We start from the raw sequence: 18,269 nt of genomic DNA, 5'->3' as shown, positions 1-18,269 counted from the left end.
AAAAATATGAAGCAAATGAGGAAAAACTACACCTTTGTTAGTTTGTAGTCGGAAAGTCCTGAGCGAAGCAAATGAAGAATAATTCAGAGGTTAATGAACCGATTTCTGAACTATTAGCTGTGTTTCCATTAACATATCTTTTGCTTTTATCATTCAGATCTGTAGTTTCTGATTTTCTTTTAAAGCATGCATTGCTTGAACTTTAGCAAAACATCTAAATGTCTCAATGCATTGAGTTGCTGCAACTGGAGAGGTACAGCTAACGCAGTATGTCCTGATTAACTGAGCTCCAGAGTGCTGAGTACTGCTTTCAAACTGGAGAATGAAAGCAGTTTGTAATTGTAAAGAAAAGAGGAGGGTCTTCAAAGCAAGAAGGACAAGAAACATTGGGACAGGGAGCAGAGTGTGGCCCCGGGCCCCGAACTTTCCGACAGAGAAGAGAGGAGGACACAAAGGCAACAAGGAGGCTGGAATGAAAGAGTCTACAGACGCGTCACATGGGATGAGGTTATCTGAGCTCAGACTGGAGAAAGGTGCATTTTAAAAACAGGAAAGGGTTTGGATTAGGTAAGTCGAAATATTATGAAAAAAAGTTGGAATAATACCAGTAAAGTCATAATAATCTTAGAATAAATATGACAAAAAGTCTTGCTATTATGAGGATAAAGTTGTTATAATGTGAGAAAAAAAGTCGAAATGTCAGAATAAAGTCAGACAATAAGGTCATACAACAAATGTCAAAACATTACAATAAAGTTTAAACATTACGAGAACAAAGTCGTAAAATGGTAGCAAAACGTCGTAATAACACCATAAATCATGACATCAGCAGAATGGTCATAATATGACATTAAAGTCAAAATTCTGAGATTAAAATAAGAATTGTATTATTATTATTGGTGGCCCTTATCCTCTTCTGTATATACATACTTTCCAAAGAAATCATGACTTGTGGTTGTAAAGCCCCTAAATGTGAACAAATTTAAAGAACTATGAAAATCTTCCGATGTGCTGTTCAGTAAATGTTCTTTATTAATCTGATCATCAGTCAGTTTGACTTCAAAATTGGTTAATTTCCAAGAAATAAGAAGCTGTGCGATGAATCCTGCAAGAAAGCAGAAAGCTACTCTTGGATCATGAAAACTGTCAGTGCGCGCAACAAAGAGAGAGAGAAAGAGCGAGAGAGAGGGAGGAAAATAGAGAGAAACAGAGAGAGAGAGATTTTCAGCGGCGGCTGAGCGCTTAAACCGCCCAGGAACATTTATCCAGCCAACTGTCTCATCCGGGTCTTCCTCCTCCTCCTCTGGGTTTAGAGTTGACTTTCCTCTGCGCTTCTTGGAGCGGCAGCAGCAACACATGCCTGCCTGTGCAGCGGAGCCGCGGCTGTGATTCAGAGCGCAGCTCCGTCTCCATCACCGGCTCACCGGGAGGATGTCCGCCGCGCCGCTCAACAAGTCCCCGCTGTTTTTCCCCCGTTAACCGTTGATGGCGGCGGAATGGAGATAGCCTTGGTGAGTTTTGAGAACGGCGGCGCTAAGGGGAGCGGCGGCGGCGGCGGAGGAGGAGGAGGCGGTAATGCCGAAGAGAGCTGCCGGAACGCACTGGAGGTCCCTCAGCCGGGGTTTGTTCAAAGTGGACTGGGAGAGGAGTTCGGTAAGGAGCTGAACACCCGGGGGAGTCCCCAGCAGCAGCAGCAGCACCACCAGCAGCAGCAGCAGCGCAGCCCCTGGAAGATCAACGACATGAACAACACTCTGAGCTGTAGCGAGAACGCCATGGATGCGCTTTTACGCGCGGACCACAGTCCCCACCTGTTCGACGAGGACATGCTGGACATGGACATGGACACCGAGAGCAACGAGAGGGTCCTCATCAACATCGCCGGGCTTCGGTATGAAACCCAGCTGGGTACCCTCAACCAGTTCCCGGACACTTTGCTGGGAGACCCGGCCAAGAGGATCAAGTACTTCGACCCGCTCCGGAACGAGTACTTCTTCGACCGCAACAGACCCAGCTTCGACGGGATCCTCTACTTCTACCAGTCCGGGGGGAAGATCCGGAGACCCGTGAACGTTTCGATCGATGTGTTCGCGGATGAGATCCGGTTCTACCAGCTGGGAGAAGAGGCCATGGAGCGGTTCCGAGAGGATGAAGGGTTCATCAAGGAGGAGGAGAAGCCGCTGCCGCAGAACGAGTTCCAGAAGCAGGTCTGGCTCATCTTCGAGTACCCGGAGAGCTCCAGCCCGGCGCGGGGCATCGCCATCGTGTCCGTGATCGTTATCACCATCTCCATCATCACCTTCTGCCTGGAGACGCTGCCGGAGTTCCGGGACGAGCGGGAGCTGGCGGTCAGCAGTCGGCTGGACAACAGCACCGCGCCCCGGCCGTCCCCCACCTTCACCGACCCCTTCTTCATAATCGAGACCACCTGCGTCATCTGGTTCACCTTCGAGCTGATCGTGCGCTTTTTCGCCTGCCCGAGCAAGTCCGAGTTCTCCAAGACCATCATGAACATCATCGACATCATGTCCATCATGCCTTACTTTATCACGGTGGGCACGGAGCTGGCGGAGCAGCAGGGCCAGGAGCACCAGAACGGCCAGCAGGCCATGTCGCTGGCCATCCTGAGGGTCATCCGCCTGGTCCGGGTCTTCCGGATCTTCAAGCTCTCGCGGCACTCCAAGGGGCTGCAGATCCTGGGTCAAACCCTCAAGGCCAGCATGCGGGAGCTGGGTCTGCTCATCTTCTTCCTCTTCATCGGGGTCATCCTCTTCTCCAGCGCCGTGTACTTTGCGGAGGCCGACGAACCGGAGTCCCATTTCTCCAGCATCCCGGACGCCTTCTGGTGGGCCGTGGTCACCATGACGACGGTGGGCTACGGCGACATGCGGCCGGTGACTGTCGGGGGGAAGATCGTGGGCTCCCTGTGCGCCATCGCCGGCGTCCTGACAATCGCGCTGCCGGTTCCGGTCATCGTCTCCAACTTCAACTACTTCTACCACCGGGAGACGGACCAGGACCAGTCCAGCCTGAAGGACGAGCCCAGCGGGGGGCCGGAGAGCCCAGAGGTGAAGCGCAAAGGCAGCAGGACGTCGGTGAAGTCTCAGGATGTGGAGAAGAACGAGTCCGACGGCGCTTCGGTGGAGAAGGCGAACATTAAAGCCAACAGCAGCATGGACTTCAAGAAATCCCTTTACGCGTTTTGTCTTGACACGCGGGAGACGGACTTGTAGCCCCGCCGGGTCGGGCTCCTTCTGACCCATGAACTCGGTTCTGACTAAAACTTTCCTCCCACATCCATCAGTGCATGCATGCAGCAGAGCGGCCCTTTAAACCTGCAGGAAAACATGAACTCTGCGGGCTGCAAGATGAATTAGTGGGAAATGGGACATCAGGCCTCAGCAGAGGATAATCAGGGACAATCAGGACTCTGGATAATTACTGGACATGGCGGAGGATTATCCACACTCTGTGTACATAATGTAGGAAGAGAGAGGGGAAAAATACTTTATTACTTCCTACACTTAGTCATGATGTTTACATCAAGCAGATGTGTACATATTCCCCACATCAAGCTGGAGATTTTTGGATTTGGTGTTAATTTCTTCTCTTTTTTGGAAGGATAAAAGTCTATTTTTGAGATGCAGACACTCAGGTTTTATGGAAGAGCTGAAATATTTTTTTTTTGTTACTGAGAGTGGACCTCAGCCTTGTCGTTTGTGTTCGATTCGTTTAAATTAAAGAACTTTTTATTTGCCAGGGGGGAAATAATGGACAGAAAACAAAGAACAGGAGCCAAGAAGAGACGACAGAGCAGAAAGGATGTGGAGAAATCGACTCTGAAACCAGGTTAGTGCTAAACAGAAATCTTCTTATTCACGCTCAAAATGAACATTGTTGGCGCTCTAAACAAAAAACATAAGGACATTTGCACTGTATTTATGGAAAAACCTATTTTCTTTTGATCTACTGAAACTAAATACATAACAAATCAATAAGAAACATTTAATTCTTACAATTTAAGTTAAAATAACCAGATTTTTCTTAAACAGTGGTTCCATTTACTCAAATACTTCAAATTAAAATTAAACAACTTCAATCTAAGTAGTTAAAAGTTTTAAAACGTTTTTAAAAACACAATGGATTATTAACAGATGTTTTAGTGGTTTACTAAATATAAATCTTCATTTAGCAAACAGTAAATGTGAAGAAAGAACTCCAGTTAGACGCTCCATCCTTCCTGTGGTGCAGCATGGTGTTGGCAGCATCATGATGTGGGGATGATCAGTGACAGGAAAGCTGGTTAGAGTTAATTAGGGGATAAGTACAGGAAGAAAACTGGAGTAAAAGTTCATCTCTTTTTGCTCAGTGGTTCCCAAAGTGGGGGTTGAGACCTCACTTTGGGACGTTAAATAACAAATGTGGGGTCATGAGATCCTCAAAACAAATGACAATAAATACAAATTATAGTGTTAAGTTATACTCATGATGTGTTAAATGAGATTTAAAAAACAGTATTTTAAATAGATAGATCTTTATGTATCGGTGGTTGAAGCAATTTTTTTTTTTTTGTGATTCTGTTCACAGAAAAAGTGTGATTTTTTTGCCTATGTATCCGACTTTTTTATGGCAGTCTTAACGACTCAATTCAAACCCTTTCATTTAAAAACAAATCGGATTTGTCCCACCTCCACATATGGGACTAAACTAGTTTTCAAAAGCATCTGCTGTCTGGACCGTCACGTCGCATTTCATCCGACATGCGTCATAATTCTGCACCAGAAGAAGACAAACGAGGTAAACCTGAATGTAAACAAAGTTTATTTCGTCTAATGATCTTCTCACAATACTGTCGGCTCCCATTGCTGAATCACCTTAAAATGGCGGCGACCATTATTCATAAACAGTGTGTTGCTGTGTGACGTCTGCGTTCTTCTTCTGCGACTCACTTTGTCGTTGTAAACCGTCCACAGAGAGAGAGAAGTCTGATTGAAACCACATTTCATTATGAACAAATAAAAACAACAGATTTCAGCAAATCTGCAGGTTATGATATGAATAGTTTAATTCATACTTAGAAATCTTATAACCCGAGGGACAAATCCCATGAAATGGTTTAACAGTTTCAGATCAAACAAACAAAAACTCGTTATTCTCCATCTAAATATGAAAAAACTGCCTTTTATTTTGTTTACTTCAGACATTCCTGTATCTGAATTGGACACTTTAAATAAGCTGTAGTTTAATTTATAAAAGAATACAAACTTATAAATTGAGCACAGGTAAAATCTATGTGTTAATATTTGTTCCATACTGACAGGTTTGCTCATTTAAATAATTTTTTTTGCTTCTTTGGAAGAACATTGCATAAATTTCGCATGTTTTAAATTCTGTGTGAAGTTAATTTCATGCATTTATGGCTTTAAACTGTTTTTTAAACATTTATCCTTTTTCTTCCACTACTTAATGCATAATGTGAAAAAAAATTACACCATATATATTAGTATTAAAATGATGATTTCATTTCATAAAGGAAAAATATATCCAACACTGTTTGTAATTTAATTTCAGTTCACAAAAAATCCAAAGAAAGTCAAAATAAACGGAAAGATGGTGAAATATTGCTAAATTTTAAGCTAACATCTCTGGTCTGCCTCATCTCTGCTCTTGAGTTTACAGCCAATCAGCTCCAAGGAAAATAAATGGCAATCCTGGATTACCTGCTTTGGCAAACCCAACCAATATCAGGTCAAATAGCATTGCACTTATTAATTTCAGCTTTTTTACAAATAATTTGGAGTCACAGTCCACAGAAAAATCTGCAAACACAAAACAGCAAACAAGTGGGGGCCAACTGTACCAGCAGTCAAACATGGTGGTGGCAGTATGATGGTGTGGGCTGCTTTGCTGCTTCAGGACCTCAACAACTTGCAATAAATCCCCAAATAATGTATTCAGCTCTCTAGCAGAAAGTCCACCTCTGAAAAAGTCTAATAAAATGTATTTGTTGGAGTAGTCTAGTCAAAGCCCAAACATAGATTTGCTACAAAGCAGGGTGGGTCAAGATTCCTCCAAACTCTTTCAGATAATCCCATGGTGAGTTTGTTCTCCCTTTAAGTGTAAGTTGTATTATTTGACTCACTATGAATCCCTGGGCAAGATGGCGGCCACAAAGTCAAAGAGACAAACTCAGACTGGATGAAAATCTTAATAAATCTCATCAAAGCACCAGAAAAGTATCACTGCTACATCTTGGAATTAAAACCAAATCTATAAGTTGGTAACTGTAGGAACAAGACAAACTTCGGCCGGTGGGAAGTGGATTTGTTTTTCCGTTTCTTTGGTCAGAAGCTGCAGAGGACAGATGGAGTCTGCAGGCGCGTCAAGCCGTCAGCTGTCACAGCGTTTTCCCTGCAGCAGATGGGAGCTTCCTGCACTTTTGTCCCCAGAGACCCCGAAGTGCTTCGGGCTGAGACAGAAGCGTCTTAAAACCTGAAAACACTTTGGATATTTATAGAGCATTTAGCGAAGCAAGCTGCTGTCAGAAATGAAGTTCTCTCATTTAGAGACATTTTAGTCGTTCACACAGGAGATTTTCTTCAAATTGTTCTTGAAGGAAAAAGTGGAGATGGACTCAGATCTTTGGTTCCAATCCAGCTTCGATTGTTTAAATGAAATTCGAGATCCTTTACTGTTCATCACTACAATCACAAGGCCAAAGCGACAGAATCAACCGTGCTGTAAAGATAAGTGGAACGTCTGCAGCAACATTCAACTTTCATTGATCATGAATCTGAACCAAAACATGAGTCGGTTACTTTCCCAGAATTACAGTTTGCCTTGAGAAACAGACAGGTTGCTTTCCAAACCTTGCAGGTTGCCTTGAGAAATGAACAAGTTGCTTTCAGGGAATTTTCTGGTTGCCTTGAGAAACAGGTTGCTTTCCAAACCTTGCAGGTTGCCTTGAGAAATGAACAAGTTGCTTTCAGGGAATTTTCTGGTTGCCTTGAGAAACAGGTTGCTTTCCCAAAACTTTCACATTGCCAAGAGGAACAGACAGGTTTCTTTTCCAAACCTAGGGTTAAGGTTAAAGAACTTCCAGGTTGCTTTGTGAAACAAACAGGTAGTTTTCTGAAAATTTGTGGAGATGGACTCAGATCTTTGGTTCTGAGTCCAGAATGGATAGGTTGCTCTCTGGGAACTTTAAGGTTGCTTTCCCAAAACTTACAAGTTGCCTTGAGGAACAGACAGGTTCCTTTCCCAGAATTTACAAATTGCTTTCCCAGAACTTTCAGGTTCTCCTGCAGAATGGTAAGACTGCTTTCTCATAACTTTCAGCTTGCCTTGAGGAAGTGCTTTCCAAAATCTATACTTTACCTTCCCAGAATGTACTGAATACTTTGCTGAATCCTTCAGGGGAATTTATGAAACATACAGAATACTTTCAACAAAAGTAATAGATTACTTTCCCTGGATTTACAGGTTACTCCCAGAAAACTAGCATGTTGCTTTCCTGGAACGTAAAAGGAAAACCTGAAGGTTTTATAAAGGTTCACCGAAGGTTTAATAAGCATCAGAACCAAAGTATAGGTTACAATCAAGGCATTGAACTGAAGTTTGGTCATTTTCAATAAATCAGAATATTCACAAAGTGAAACATCACAAACTGATATTTTCAAGCCTTTATTTCTGTTAATTATGATGATTTTCTGCTGAAAACATTTAAATCCTGAAATGTGGACTTAATACATGCTCAAAGATTATTTTCAAAAAGTATGTTTATTCCGACAAACCGACCTCATTGGAACATATATTATATATGTTATATTGAATATGACTGTATATGATGAATATTCATTTGACGAAATGAGTAAAATTTCCCCGTCAGGCTGTTCATCTGTCTAAAAATGTCAACCTGCAGTTTAATTTGTCTTTAATCGTCTCGGCAGCTTTCGTCTTTCTGTCATCATCCATCAGCTGCCTCCACCTCCATCTGAACCTTTCAGGGACACTTCTGTTAGTTTCTGGGAGCGATCCAGGTCCCCTCGCTGCCTGTATCCGGTTGGATTATATAACGTTCCCATTTACTCATCAAGTCATCCACTTCCAGCTGTATGAGCTGCTTTTTGCATAAAGAAAACAGCCTTTGAGCTTCATGGCTGAACAGGAAGCTGCAGGATGAAAACCTGTCCTGCAGATCCATGAAGCTTCAATATTAGGCGCCATCTTTCAAGTGAAAATCACAGAGTTAGCCTCCAAACCTTATAACTTATTGCTGTTCATCCATTTTTAGCTGTTTGGAAGTAAATATTCAAATTTTGTCTCGTTATCATCCCAAATGTAAGCTGCTTCACACACTCCTAGGAACATTAAACATCCCTTTCTGTCAGTTTAAGCCTAACAGTAGACAAAGTTTTGCCTGGTTATGTATGCAAACCTACAATGCCCATAAAAATAGGCTGTTTTACACGTTTCATTGCTTCTACAAATCCATCATAATCAACAAAACCTGACTCTTTTGACAACAAAATGACAGAAGAATCCCTTTAATGTCAAACTGAACTCTAATTCCTCATTAAAATACAAGCTAGAAAAGGGTAAGGGGCCTAAATGGTTCCCAGTGGAGTTCCAGTTTAAATTTTGTCGCAACAACAAAAAAGGTATTTTAGTGAGAGATGCGTATATTTTCAATGCATGAGTGTAGTTTGTAAATATTCAATTCTTTAAATGATCCACTCAAGCAAATTGATTGATTTCTACTAAATAACGACAATAAAAATATTTTACACAAAATATGTGAACAATTTCTCATTAAATGTTAACTTTTGTTTTGGTAAATGTTTGTAAAACATCAGGATGCACATTTGTAGAGTCATTAAAATACAAAAAAACAAAATGGCAGAGGGCCTAAAATGGTTCCCTGTGGGGTTCCAGTTTAAATTTAGTCACTTGTGGCAAAAAAACAAGTATTTAATTATGAAATGCAGATATTTTTAATGCATCAGCGTAGATTGTAACTTATTCACTCAAACAAATCACTGTTACCTAAAAATCCAAAGTACATTTATCTGAGTTTTCTTTTTTAAATGTTTTAGGGGGTAAATCTTTATATAACCCTTTAAAAAAAAGTATTTCTGACTAAAAAATCGATTGTTTAAAGAATGTTGCAAATATATTTTTTCTAAAATTATCACCATTTTAAAATTTATGTTTATTTGATTTATTTGGATTTTCAGTCATACATTTTTCTGCTTTTTGTTGAAGCAGAATTTCTTCATAAACTTCACCATAATGTGGAACTTTGTCGTTTATTTCAGGCTCCAACAGGTTTAAACGTAAGACAAAGTTCCCCACGTATAAAGCAATGAGATCTAAAATGAAATGACTGTGTTCTGCTGGACCTATCAATTAGCCAGATCTAACTGGACTTTCCAGGAGGACCGGACAGCAACCAGTCAGCAGGAGTTCTGGCAGAGATCCGGCTGCCGTGTAATCCAGTGCTGATTCAAATTAGTAGCAGCCGTCTGTTGCTGGCAGCTGAATAAAAATCAACCCAGAGAGGCTCAGTGACAGAGAAAACACAGAAAATCTGATTCATATCTCAGATTTCTGATCATCTGAGAGATAAAAAATCCTCTGGATCATTTTTACTTAAACTGTTTTAGATTTTTATCTAAAACATTCTATCCCATTAGTTCATTTTTCTGAGTTTTCTGTAAATTTGCTCCAACTTTAGCTTGACAATTGAGCCAAAAGTTTGTGGCAGCGTTGAGATGTTTGCATGTTGGAAATGGTTTTTAATTGCTGCTCAACAGACGATTCAATATGGGAAAGAAAATACCTTTCACTCTTATAAACCAAATAGCGTAGTAACTTGCATAAAACCATCCTGGGGAAAAATCTGACCAAAATGCTAAATGCTGCAGCAAATTCAGCACTGCAATAAGTTCCCTCTCTTTGATTAAATTTTTTAACAGATTCACAAAGTAAATTGCACTAAATTCATGTAGGAGAAAACTCTAAACAATTTTCATTCAGGTTAAAGTTATTTAGCGACGAATAAAACTGAAGCAGTGAAATAATTAAATGAAAAGGAACCAATTATTTACTTTATTGTTATCAAAACAAAAACTTACTGTATAAAATTATGCAGTGCTTTCACACTTTATGCTCATTAAACTGAAGCATTTAAGGTAAAATATCCTCACTTTTCTCTATATTTATGTAAGTAATTATCAGGACTAAATGTGTCAGATTTCAAATGTTTAATATATATATACATTATATATTTTTAAATATATTTTATAGATATATAGTATACTCAAACTTTAAATTTTTAAAACAACAACCATTTGATGTGATGAACATATCTGGATAAAAAAGTCAGAATCTCCTGTTAAAATATTAGTTTTAACATAATTTAAGACAGATTTTTATGTATTAAGTGAAAATAATTGAAGCGGGAGTTCCACAGGGAATTATTTTAGGCCCCATCTTTTTAAATTAAATTTTAACAATCTCATAGATAATATCTTAGTATTAGGAAAAAGAAAAAATAAGAAATGTCAATAAAGTATTTGAGATAAATAAAAAGAAAGACTTTTCTGATCTTCCCACAAAGTTATTAATATCTTCTATTTTTCCACTAACTGTTTTTTTATACTAAATCCTGCATGCATAGTTGTGGCAGCAGTTTGATTAAACGTAGATCTCACTTTGAAAAGTTTATCCCTTATTTACACTTTTCCAAAGTTGTGTTTTCTGATTCATTTTTCTGACCCCGAAAGCCTCGTCTTGGTGCCACAGTGAGATCTGAGTCTGAACTTTAAGCCTCGTCCTCCAAAACTTGTGAAAGAGATTATAAAACTTTTGCATGCTCACAGAAATCCACATCTGCGGCTGTCAGGATGAGCGACGTCTCATTTCACTGAGAGCTGAGCGACGGTTGGAAAGCATCCATGACTAAAATGAGACGCGGTCCGAGTGGCTGCTGCATCACACACGATGCCTGCAACATTTACGCACAGTGGGCCATAATTTTGTTATTTTTATCCACATTAATGCATTTAATCCGACGGGTATCTTCTGCCCTGCGTGACGGAGGAAATATCAGCTAGTAATTACATGCTTGTACACACACACAGACTGATTAAAACTATTAAAACTGTCAGAAATAAAAACGTGACAGTGAGGATCAGCTGGAGACATGACGGAGGCTGGATATAAAGATGGAGAAGAGGCTTGAATTCACAGAGATGATTAAAGCGAGCTTCAGTCTGCAGCGACCTCTGACTCCGCACAGGGCAGCAAAGTGCTGCGAGCGCATGAGACAAAGCAAAGAGGAAGTTACATAATACACACATTCATAGAAAAATATAAATATATATGAGCACACACACAGAGAGAGCGCCAGTCCTCAGCTGCAGGCTTCAGTGCAGCCTGAAAAAAGAGGCAGAGCAGCCAGAGAGCAAAGATGGGACAGTATGAACCGGCCATGACTCCGGAGGAAATGCTGCTTTCAGCTTCCATCATGTTCGTCCAGACGAATCAGTCAGGGCGGTTTATGGAGCCGCTAAAACGTCTTCAGATGCAGGTTTTCTTACCACACCCTCATTAATTTATTTATTTTTTTAATCAACTGATTTTCTGCAGGTTTTAAAATGAGGTACATTCCTGTAAAAACTAGTCTCCTCCTTAAAATGTATCCTATTTTTATGTCACACAAATTCTGAATATTACAAAGGAGTACTACTACTAATACTAGGCTAATAAAAAAATATAAGTAAAAGAGTCATAACACTGAGAGAGAAAAACTCATGAGAATAAAGTCACAATAATATGAGGGAAAAGTCATAATAACACCAGAATAGTCAAAATACAAGAAGAAAATCATATCGCAAAGTCAAACTCTGAGAATAAAGTGTAATAATAATACAAGAAAAAATTTTATAATATGAGAATAAAGTCATAATTTTAATAGAATGAAATAGCAATTGTGTTTTTGTTTTTTTTTATAACATTATTGAGGAAAAAAGAGCGAGAATGTGAGTAGAGGAAGTGGAACTGCTGCATAAACAGTCTCCACCCCCTTCAAAATAAAAGCATGAATACAAACATCAAACTACTTGAACAATTTGATAACCAAAACTTCAACACTGATGTCAAATTTTATTCAACTGAAAGTTTACAAAACAGCCAAGTAAATTAACGCTTTAAAATGTATCTGGAAAATTTAGCTAAGTGCGCTAAACGTTTTCAAAGTTAGCAAAAACGCTAAACGAGAAGCTATCTCCACTATAAGCGCATTAACAAAAGTGTGTCCATATCTGTCGATAAATATAATAATAATTCAATAAATATAATAATAATTCAAAGCATTTTGGGAAAACGTAAGAGGAGATTTTGTTGACTGTTACTGGTTTTAGCCTCAGAACTTTTCTGGGTTCTTTATGATTCCTCTTTGAGATTTTGACCCATTATTGGAGTAATTTTGATTGGTTGGCCGCTCCCGGATCCTGGAAGGTTCTCAGCTGTTCATTGGTTTCTACATTAGTGGATAATGAGTCCAAAAGCCTTTAAAAAATTGTTTTAAACTTTGTTGTCCACTTTTCTTTAGTTAAAAGCATAATTTGTTTCTTTTTGAGATATTTATCTTCTACTTCGTGCTGTCAGGTTATATTTAAAGGATTTTTTTTTTACAGCTGCTATGGTAATTATGAAAGTGACCATAAAAATTGTGGTTTATCTTGTAGGCTTTCATTTATCGCATTAAGCAATAAGTCAATTAATCAACTAATCGCATGATAAATTTGTGTGATTGATTGTTTTACCAAACAACTTTTGTTGTAAAAGTCTTCAGTCTGCTGTTTTGGTCTCAACTAATTCTTTTTAAAGACAATTTTGTTTACAGAGACTCCATAATTTTATTTGTTGTTTTGTGTATTTATTCTGGATATTTAAAATGCCAGTGTTAAATATTGATTAGAATTTAAAGTTTATTTATATTTGAGAATGTGTTCCTGCATCATTATGACATTATAATACGTGAAAATGGTCTCAAAACAACAATATTATCATTTATCGCAATAATTTATCGTCCAGCAAAATTTGTTATCGTGACAATAAATTAGATTTCTATGCATAGTCTGGATGGTTTGTTGGTTCTGGATGGACCAAAATCCTCTCAAATTCAAATTAAAACTTGTAAATATCTGGGTTCATCTGTATGCTGTCTGCATTGATTTACTGAAATAAATTAACTTCTCAACGAGGCGTGAGGAAAGGACCTCACAGCGCAGGGAAAAGTCCTGGATAAGGAGGTGAATTCAGACAGTATATATGGACTAAATGGGCGGTGAAGCATAAAGAGTGCAGCCTGTACACACAGATTAACATCAACCAGCGCCTGATGATTTTTACTCTACATATTTACATTCAGCTTCATGTTTACTGAATGGTGGAACGTTTTGCGTTAAGCTGCATGCCGTCCATCAGTCGTCCACCTCTGCTGTAATCAGAGGTTTCATAAGAACCAATCTTCTGTATGGAGGAGCTCAGGTGTGAACTCACCTCACACTCTGAGTCACCGTCATGCACAAACACGTGTGCTGTTTGGCTCACAGGCATTTTTATATTACATAAACCAGAATTTGGGTTTATAAATGTCCAGATGATACTGTTAAAACCAGCTGGGAACTGATGATTTCTTTTCTGAATAATTAAAATGCAACGAACCATCTGCAAATCAAATCAACTTTTATCTGGATGGATTATCAGATTTACCTTCGTCTCCCCAAGGTAGCCAAGGGTAGCCAGGAGAAGGTAGAACCAAACCTATAGGGCCAGAACTCGCCGGCCCAAAAAAAACCACTAAAATCAAGCAAATAAAGTCTTTCAATTTTTTCAGAGTATCTTCAGTCAGGGGCTTCTTCAGATTTGCTGTAATACAGACTGCTACAGCTGTCACTATGTAATTCTTTGAAGACTTTGAATTAATGAGTTACAACAACATTTAATTCCTCTTTGGGATCAATAAAATATTTCTGAATTTGAAGGAAAGTTTTTCATTGCTGCGAGATATGATTTTTTTCAGAGAAACACGGTAAAGTTTTTTTGATAAAGAAATATTTAATTCAACTTCAAAACGATGAAAAACAAATTTTTGTACTATTGTTAGCTAACATTTTTTGTTTTGCATTTTTCTTTATGTTTTATTTTTCTTATAGTGTCTATCTTATTATTAATATCGCATCATTTTTTTGATTTTTAGATATTCTTTCTTTACTCTTTATTCTCTATTTTTAAATTTTGGTTCTTTATTACTTATTTTTAACATTTATTTATTTTAGTTGGTTAAGATTTCAAACTTATTTCCTTGCTTTTCTTCTGGTGTTTATAAATCGAAATTGTACCACATAGCGCCCCCTGCTGTTCATCTCAGTTACCCTTTTATCAACAAAATGATTTCTCAGCATACGGGAAAATTTCCACACATTTGACAAACTGTGATAATTTTTTTACTAACATAAAAGATAAAAAATATACATGTTTGAACTGTAGCATCTAATTAGTGATGTATAATAAGATTTTTTAAAATTTATTTTATGTAATAAGTGGTGGGTTTTATGCAAACCCCCACCATGGAGTCATAATCCGGCTTATTAACTGGAGCCGTGACAGTAAAACAGAGAGCGATCTTCTCATCAGAGTTTGATGATTCCCAGTTTTCAGCTGCCGGCTCTGTGACGTGGAAACATAAGGACTCGGATGAGCTTATGTAACGGCTGATTGTTTGGCCTCGGAGAAGAGCTGTTAACTTTAAAATGGAAATCATCACGAGGGCTTGAATTAGTGAAATCTGTGTAAATTCCACTGAGAGGGCTAATTAATCCCTCTCACTGTTCCCAACTCGCTCTGCTTCAGTGGGATCATCGGAGCCGCCGGAGGGATCGACTTAAACATCACACGTCCATAAAACATCACCTCCATCTTAAAACTGCTCCTCCTGATTAATGATGATGGATGTTTGACAGCCACAAACGCTGATTCCTGATCAATCATTTTGTTGATTGTTGCTGTTAAGAGGGTGACTGAGATAAACAGCAGGGGGCACTGTGTGGTGCAATTTTGATTTTAAAACCCCAGAAGAAAAACAAAGAAGAAAGTTTGACCTTTTAAGCAAAATAAATGATAATCAATTTTAAAACAAATAAAAACAAGCTCAATTTAACAAATATGGAAAAAGGAGTAAAGAGAATAAATATTTAAAAAGTAAAAAAAAATATAATATTAATAATAAGCCACTACAAGAAATAATAAGAAAAAAGCAAAATGTAAAAAGAAAAAAATTTTAAAATGTAGAAAAAATAAATAAAATCTAAATAATATAAATCATTTATATTCATTATTTATTAGTATAAAAAATGAAAAATAGAATTAAAAATTAAAATAAAAGTGATATTATAGGTACAGAAAAAAGATACAAAACAAATTACTCAAAAAGACAAAATACAGAAAAATAATGAATAAATAAATAGGCATTAAGAAAAACACCCATTAAATATAAACAAATATAAGCAAAAATAATATAAAAACCTGATAACTACATAAAAGTATAATAATTAATACTAATATTAGTATAACATATTATCAATAATAATAATACATTAAAAAAGGGAGAAAATATAACTTTTTTGACGACATGGCTGTGGGAAACAGAATAAGCTTCCTGTTATGTAGCTTTTTCCTTTTTTGTAACAAAGGCAATTCTTGCATTAAAATCCGTCCACGGGCATTTAGAATGTCTTGCATATATATTTTACATTTAAAACCAAAATATTCTGAAAATAGCACCAACCAGTCCTGTTTCCGGTGTAACAACATGGCGCATTTACTCGTTTAAGAGGATATTCTGACCTGTTTTTATTCTGGTGCAGCTTCACTTGAACTTCAGCTCCGTTTCTGCAGTTTGACTGCGCTCCTCCTGAAAACCAAGAGAAAGAGAAAGAGAGGAATCAAATAAGCAGAAAACAAGCAAACAAAGAGGCATGAGTGGAGCGTTATCTAAGCAGACAGACTGAACGCAGCGTTTCCACATGAGCGGCCGCCGCCATCGTTTCTGCATCAGCGGCTTCAAAGCGTGCAGCACGGCGCTGCCCACAGTGACCGTGATGGTGCTCGTATGCAAACAGGAGCCACATCAGGACCAAACTGTTGCTGATCCAGCTGCCATTAATGCAGCTGGAACAAGTGATTGGCTGTAACATGCTACATTCTGGTCCTCATTGGGTCTTTGAAATCATTATTTCTCTTTGAAAAATCATTTATATAAAATCACATTCTGAGTTTTCTTCACTCTGGAGTCATTTTGTGCAATTTGGTATAAGATTATGTCTCTCTCTGGGTAGATGTAGGTCACTGTACTCTGTTATCTCCTGCAGAGACACCACCTTTCAATATAAAGAGAAAGAAATTGGCTGAGTTTTTCTTGAATAACAACTCAGATTCAATCAAATTGGATGTAAAAAAATATATAAATTCAAAGCCTTTCTTGTCATCATATGACAAAAGTAGAACAGCGCTTGTAATACTAAACTTAACTTGGATTAAGGTCTGTACTTTGACTAGACCGTTGTAACACACAAAATACGATTTGACCTAAATCATTCCCCTAGCTCTGGTTGTATGTTTAAGGTCAAAGGTGAACTACAGTGAGCCACAGCCTCAGGTCTTCTGCAGCCAACATGACTTTTCTGGATTTCTGCCAAAATATTCTTAAAAATGTTTTACTATTATTTGTATTCATCAACAATTCTACACAAAAACAATCACATTTTCCATTTGTGTGGTGCTTAACTGACTTGAACGCTTCACATTCGCAGAGTGAATGAGTGAATGTCCGGTTAGCTGGTGCTTGTTTTACCTGTTATTTTATTCACAGAGCTGAATAACAAAAAAAGCAAGTCACTTACATTTTAACACAATATTATTAGCTTGTAGCTTCCTTAATTAAACAAAAGTTTAATAAAGATATCCCCATTAAACAGTGAAACCGCAGAAAGGCACAAAATGACCACTACACCGGAAGTAGCTAATTAGACAAACTTTTGTCGGAAATGACTTCATAAATATTGACGTAAAGTCAGCATGGAGATGTCTGTTGTTGTTGTTAATCGTGTAAAGCATTATTTGGGGATTTGTTCACGGTTTTCTGACCTTTTAAAAGCAGCTGAAAGCAAACCAACTCGGACAGGAGGCAAAATGTTAGCGTCCGACGGAACGGACGACGCACGCATCCTTTTACTGCTCCCCGGAACATAAAATGCACAACGAAAGTTCCGCCCCGAAATAAACGTTTACATAAATCTAAAATTATTACAAAATTAATTACTATTGAAAATACATGATCCAAATGTTGTAGAATCTTTCTTAATCCACATTATTTCCCAGATATTACATTAGATGCTGCATTTTAAACCGAAAGATAACTTTTAAACCTTTCCACAATTTTTTTTTTGCTGATCTGGCAACTTTATCACACAAACTAAAATTTAAAGCTGATATATTTTTTTTACATTTTCTGGTTTTGGATTTATTGCATGTGTTACAATGCCTTCAGCACTTTAAAGTGTATAACAGCAAATTTTTACCCGTCAGCAACATAAATGACAAAATATTAAATATATACTTGCATAATAACCCATATAAAGGTCACATGAAGATGGCTGAGGTGAAAAGGCAAGTTATAAAACTCAGAAATTTGACCTGATGTTAGTTTTCAGGCTACTAAAACACGCAGATTAAAGGATTAACACAAACATTATGTGATATTTTTCTCGTTGTCAACAAATCTCATGTTCAGAGCCTCTCAGCTTCATCTAAATCTACTCCATTCCTCGTGTAAATCTCGTGTAAATCTTTTTTTTTAATATATGATACCTTTAACAAAAATTGCTCAGTAATATTGTTGAAAATACTGCAGACATAAAAAAAACTATTTTTTGCAGTAGATCAGCTGATATATTCTGATTTATTGGGAGTGAATGTTGCTGAAGAACAGAGAGTAAAGCAGGGCAGATTTGTGTAATAATACAGGACATTAAGCATCCTATGAGACATATTTTTCTGTGCTGATCGGGTTGTGTTGCTGTAGAAACGCATGAAGGGTGTTGCTGCATAAAATAAGTTTGTAAATAAGAGCGAAATTAATATTTTGGGTGAGAATCTGTAATGAGCATGATAAAAAAAAAAGGCTGTCGCTGTTTATCACC

General features: G+C 38.0%; 1 protein-coding gene across 2 annotated transcripts in view; it reads left to right on the top strand.

Moving 5' to 3' along the window:
* The first annotated feature begins 926 nt into the window (after window positions 1–926).
* The window catches only part of LOC102234317 (potassium voltage-gated channel subfamily A member 1-like), a 36,988-nt gene continuing 19,645 nt past the window's right edge, over window positions 927–18,269 (top strand). For both annotated transcript variants that reach the window (XM_023350483.1, XM_005813836.2), the window contains exon 1: window positions 927–3,849. In XM_023350483.1, coding sequence (XP_023206251.1) covers window positions 1,497–3,233 — 1,737 coding nt within the window. In that variant the 5' untranslated portion in view covers window positions 927–1,496 and the 3' untranslated portion in view covers window positions 3,234–3,849. The remainder of the gene's footprint in view (window positions 3,850–18,269) is intronic.

Source organism: Xiphophorus maculatus, chromosome 17, assembly GCF_002775205.1.
Source record: "Xiphophorus maculatus strain JP 163 A chromosome 17, X_maculatus-5.0-male, whole genome shotgun sequence".
In the NCBI taxonomy this organism is placed as follows: domain Eukaryota; kingdom Metazoa; phylum Chordata; class Actinopteri; order Cyprinodontiformes; family Poeciliidae; genus Xiphophorus; species Xiphophorus maculatus.
The sequence above is the reverse complement of the archived record's forward strand: the minus strand, read 5'-3'. Positions and strand labels throughout refer to the sequence as shown.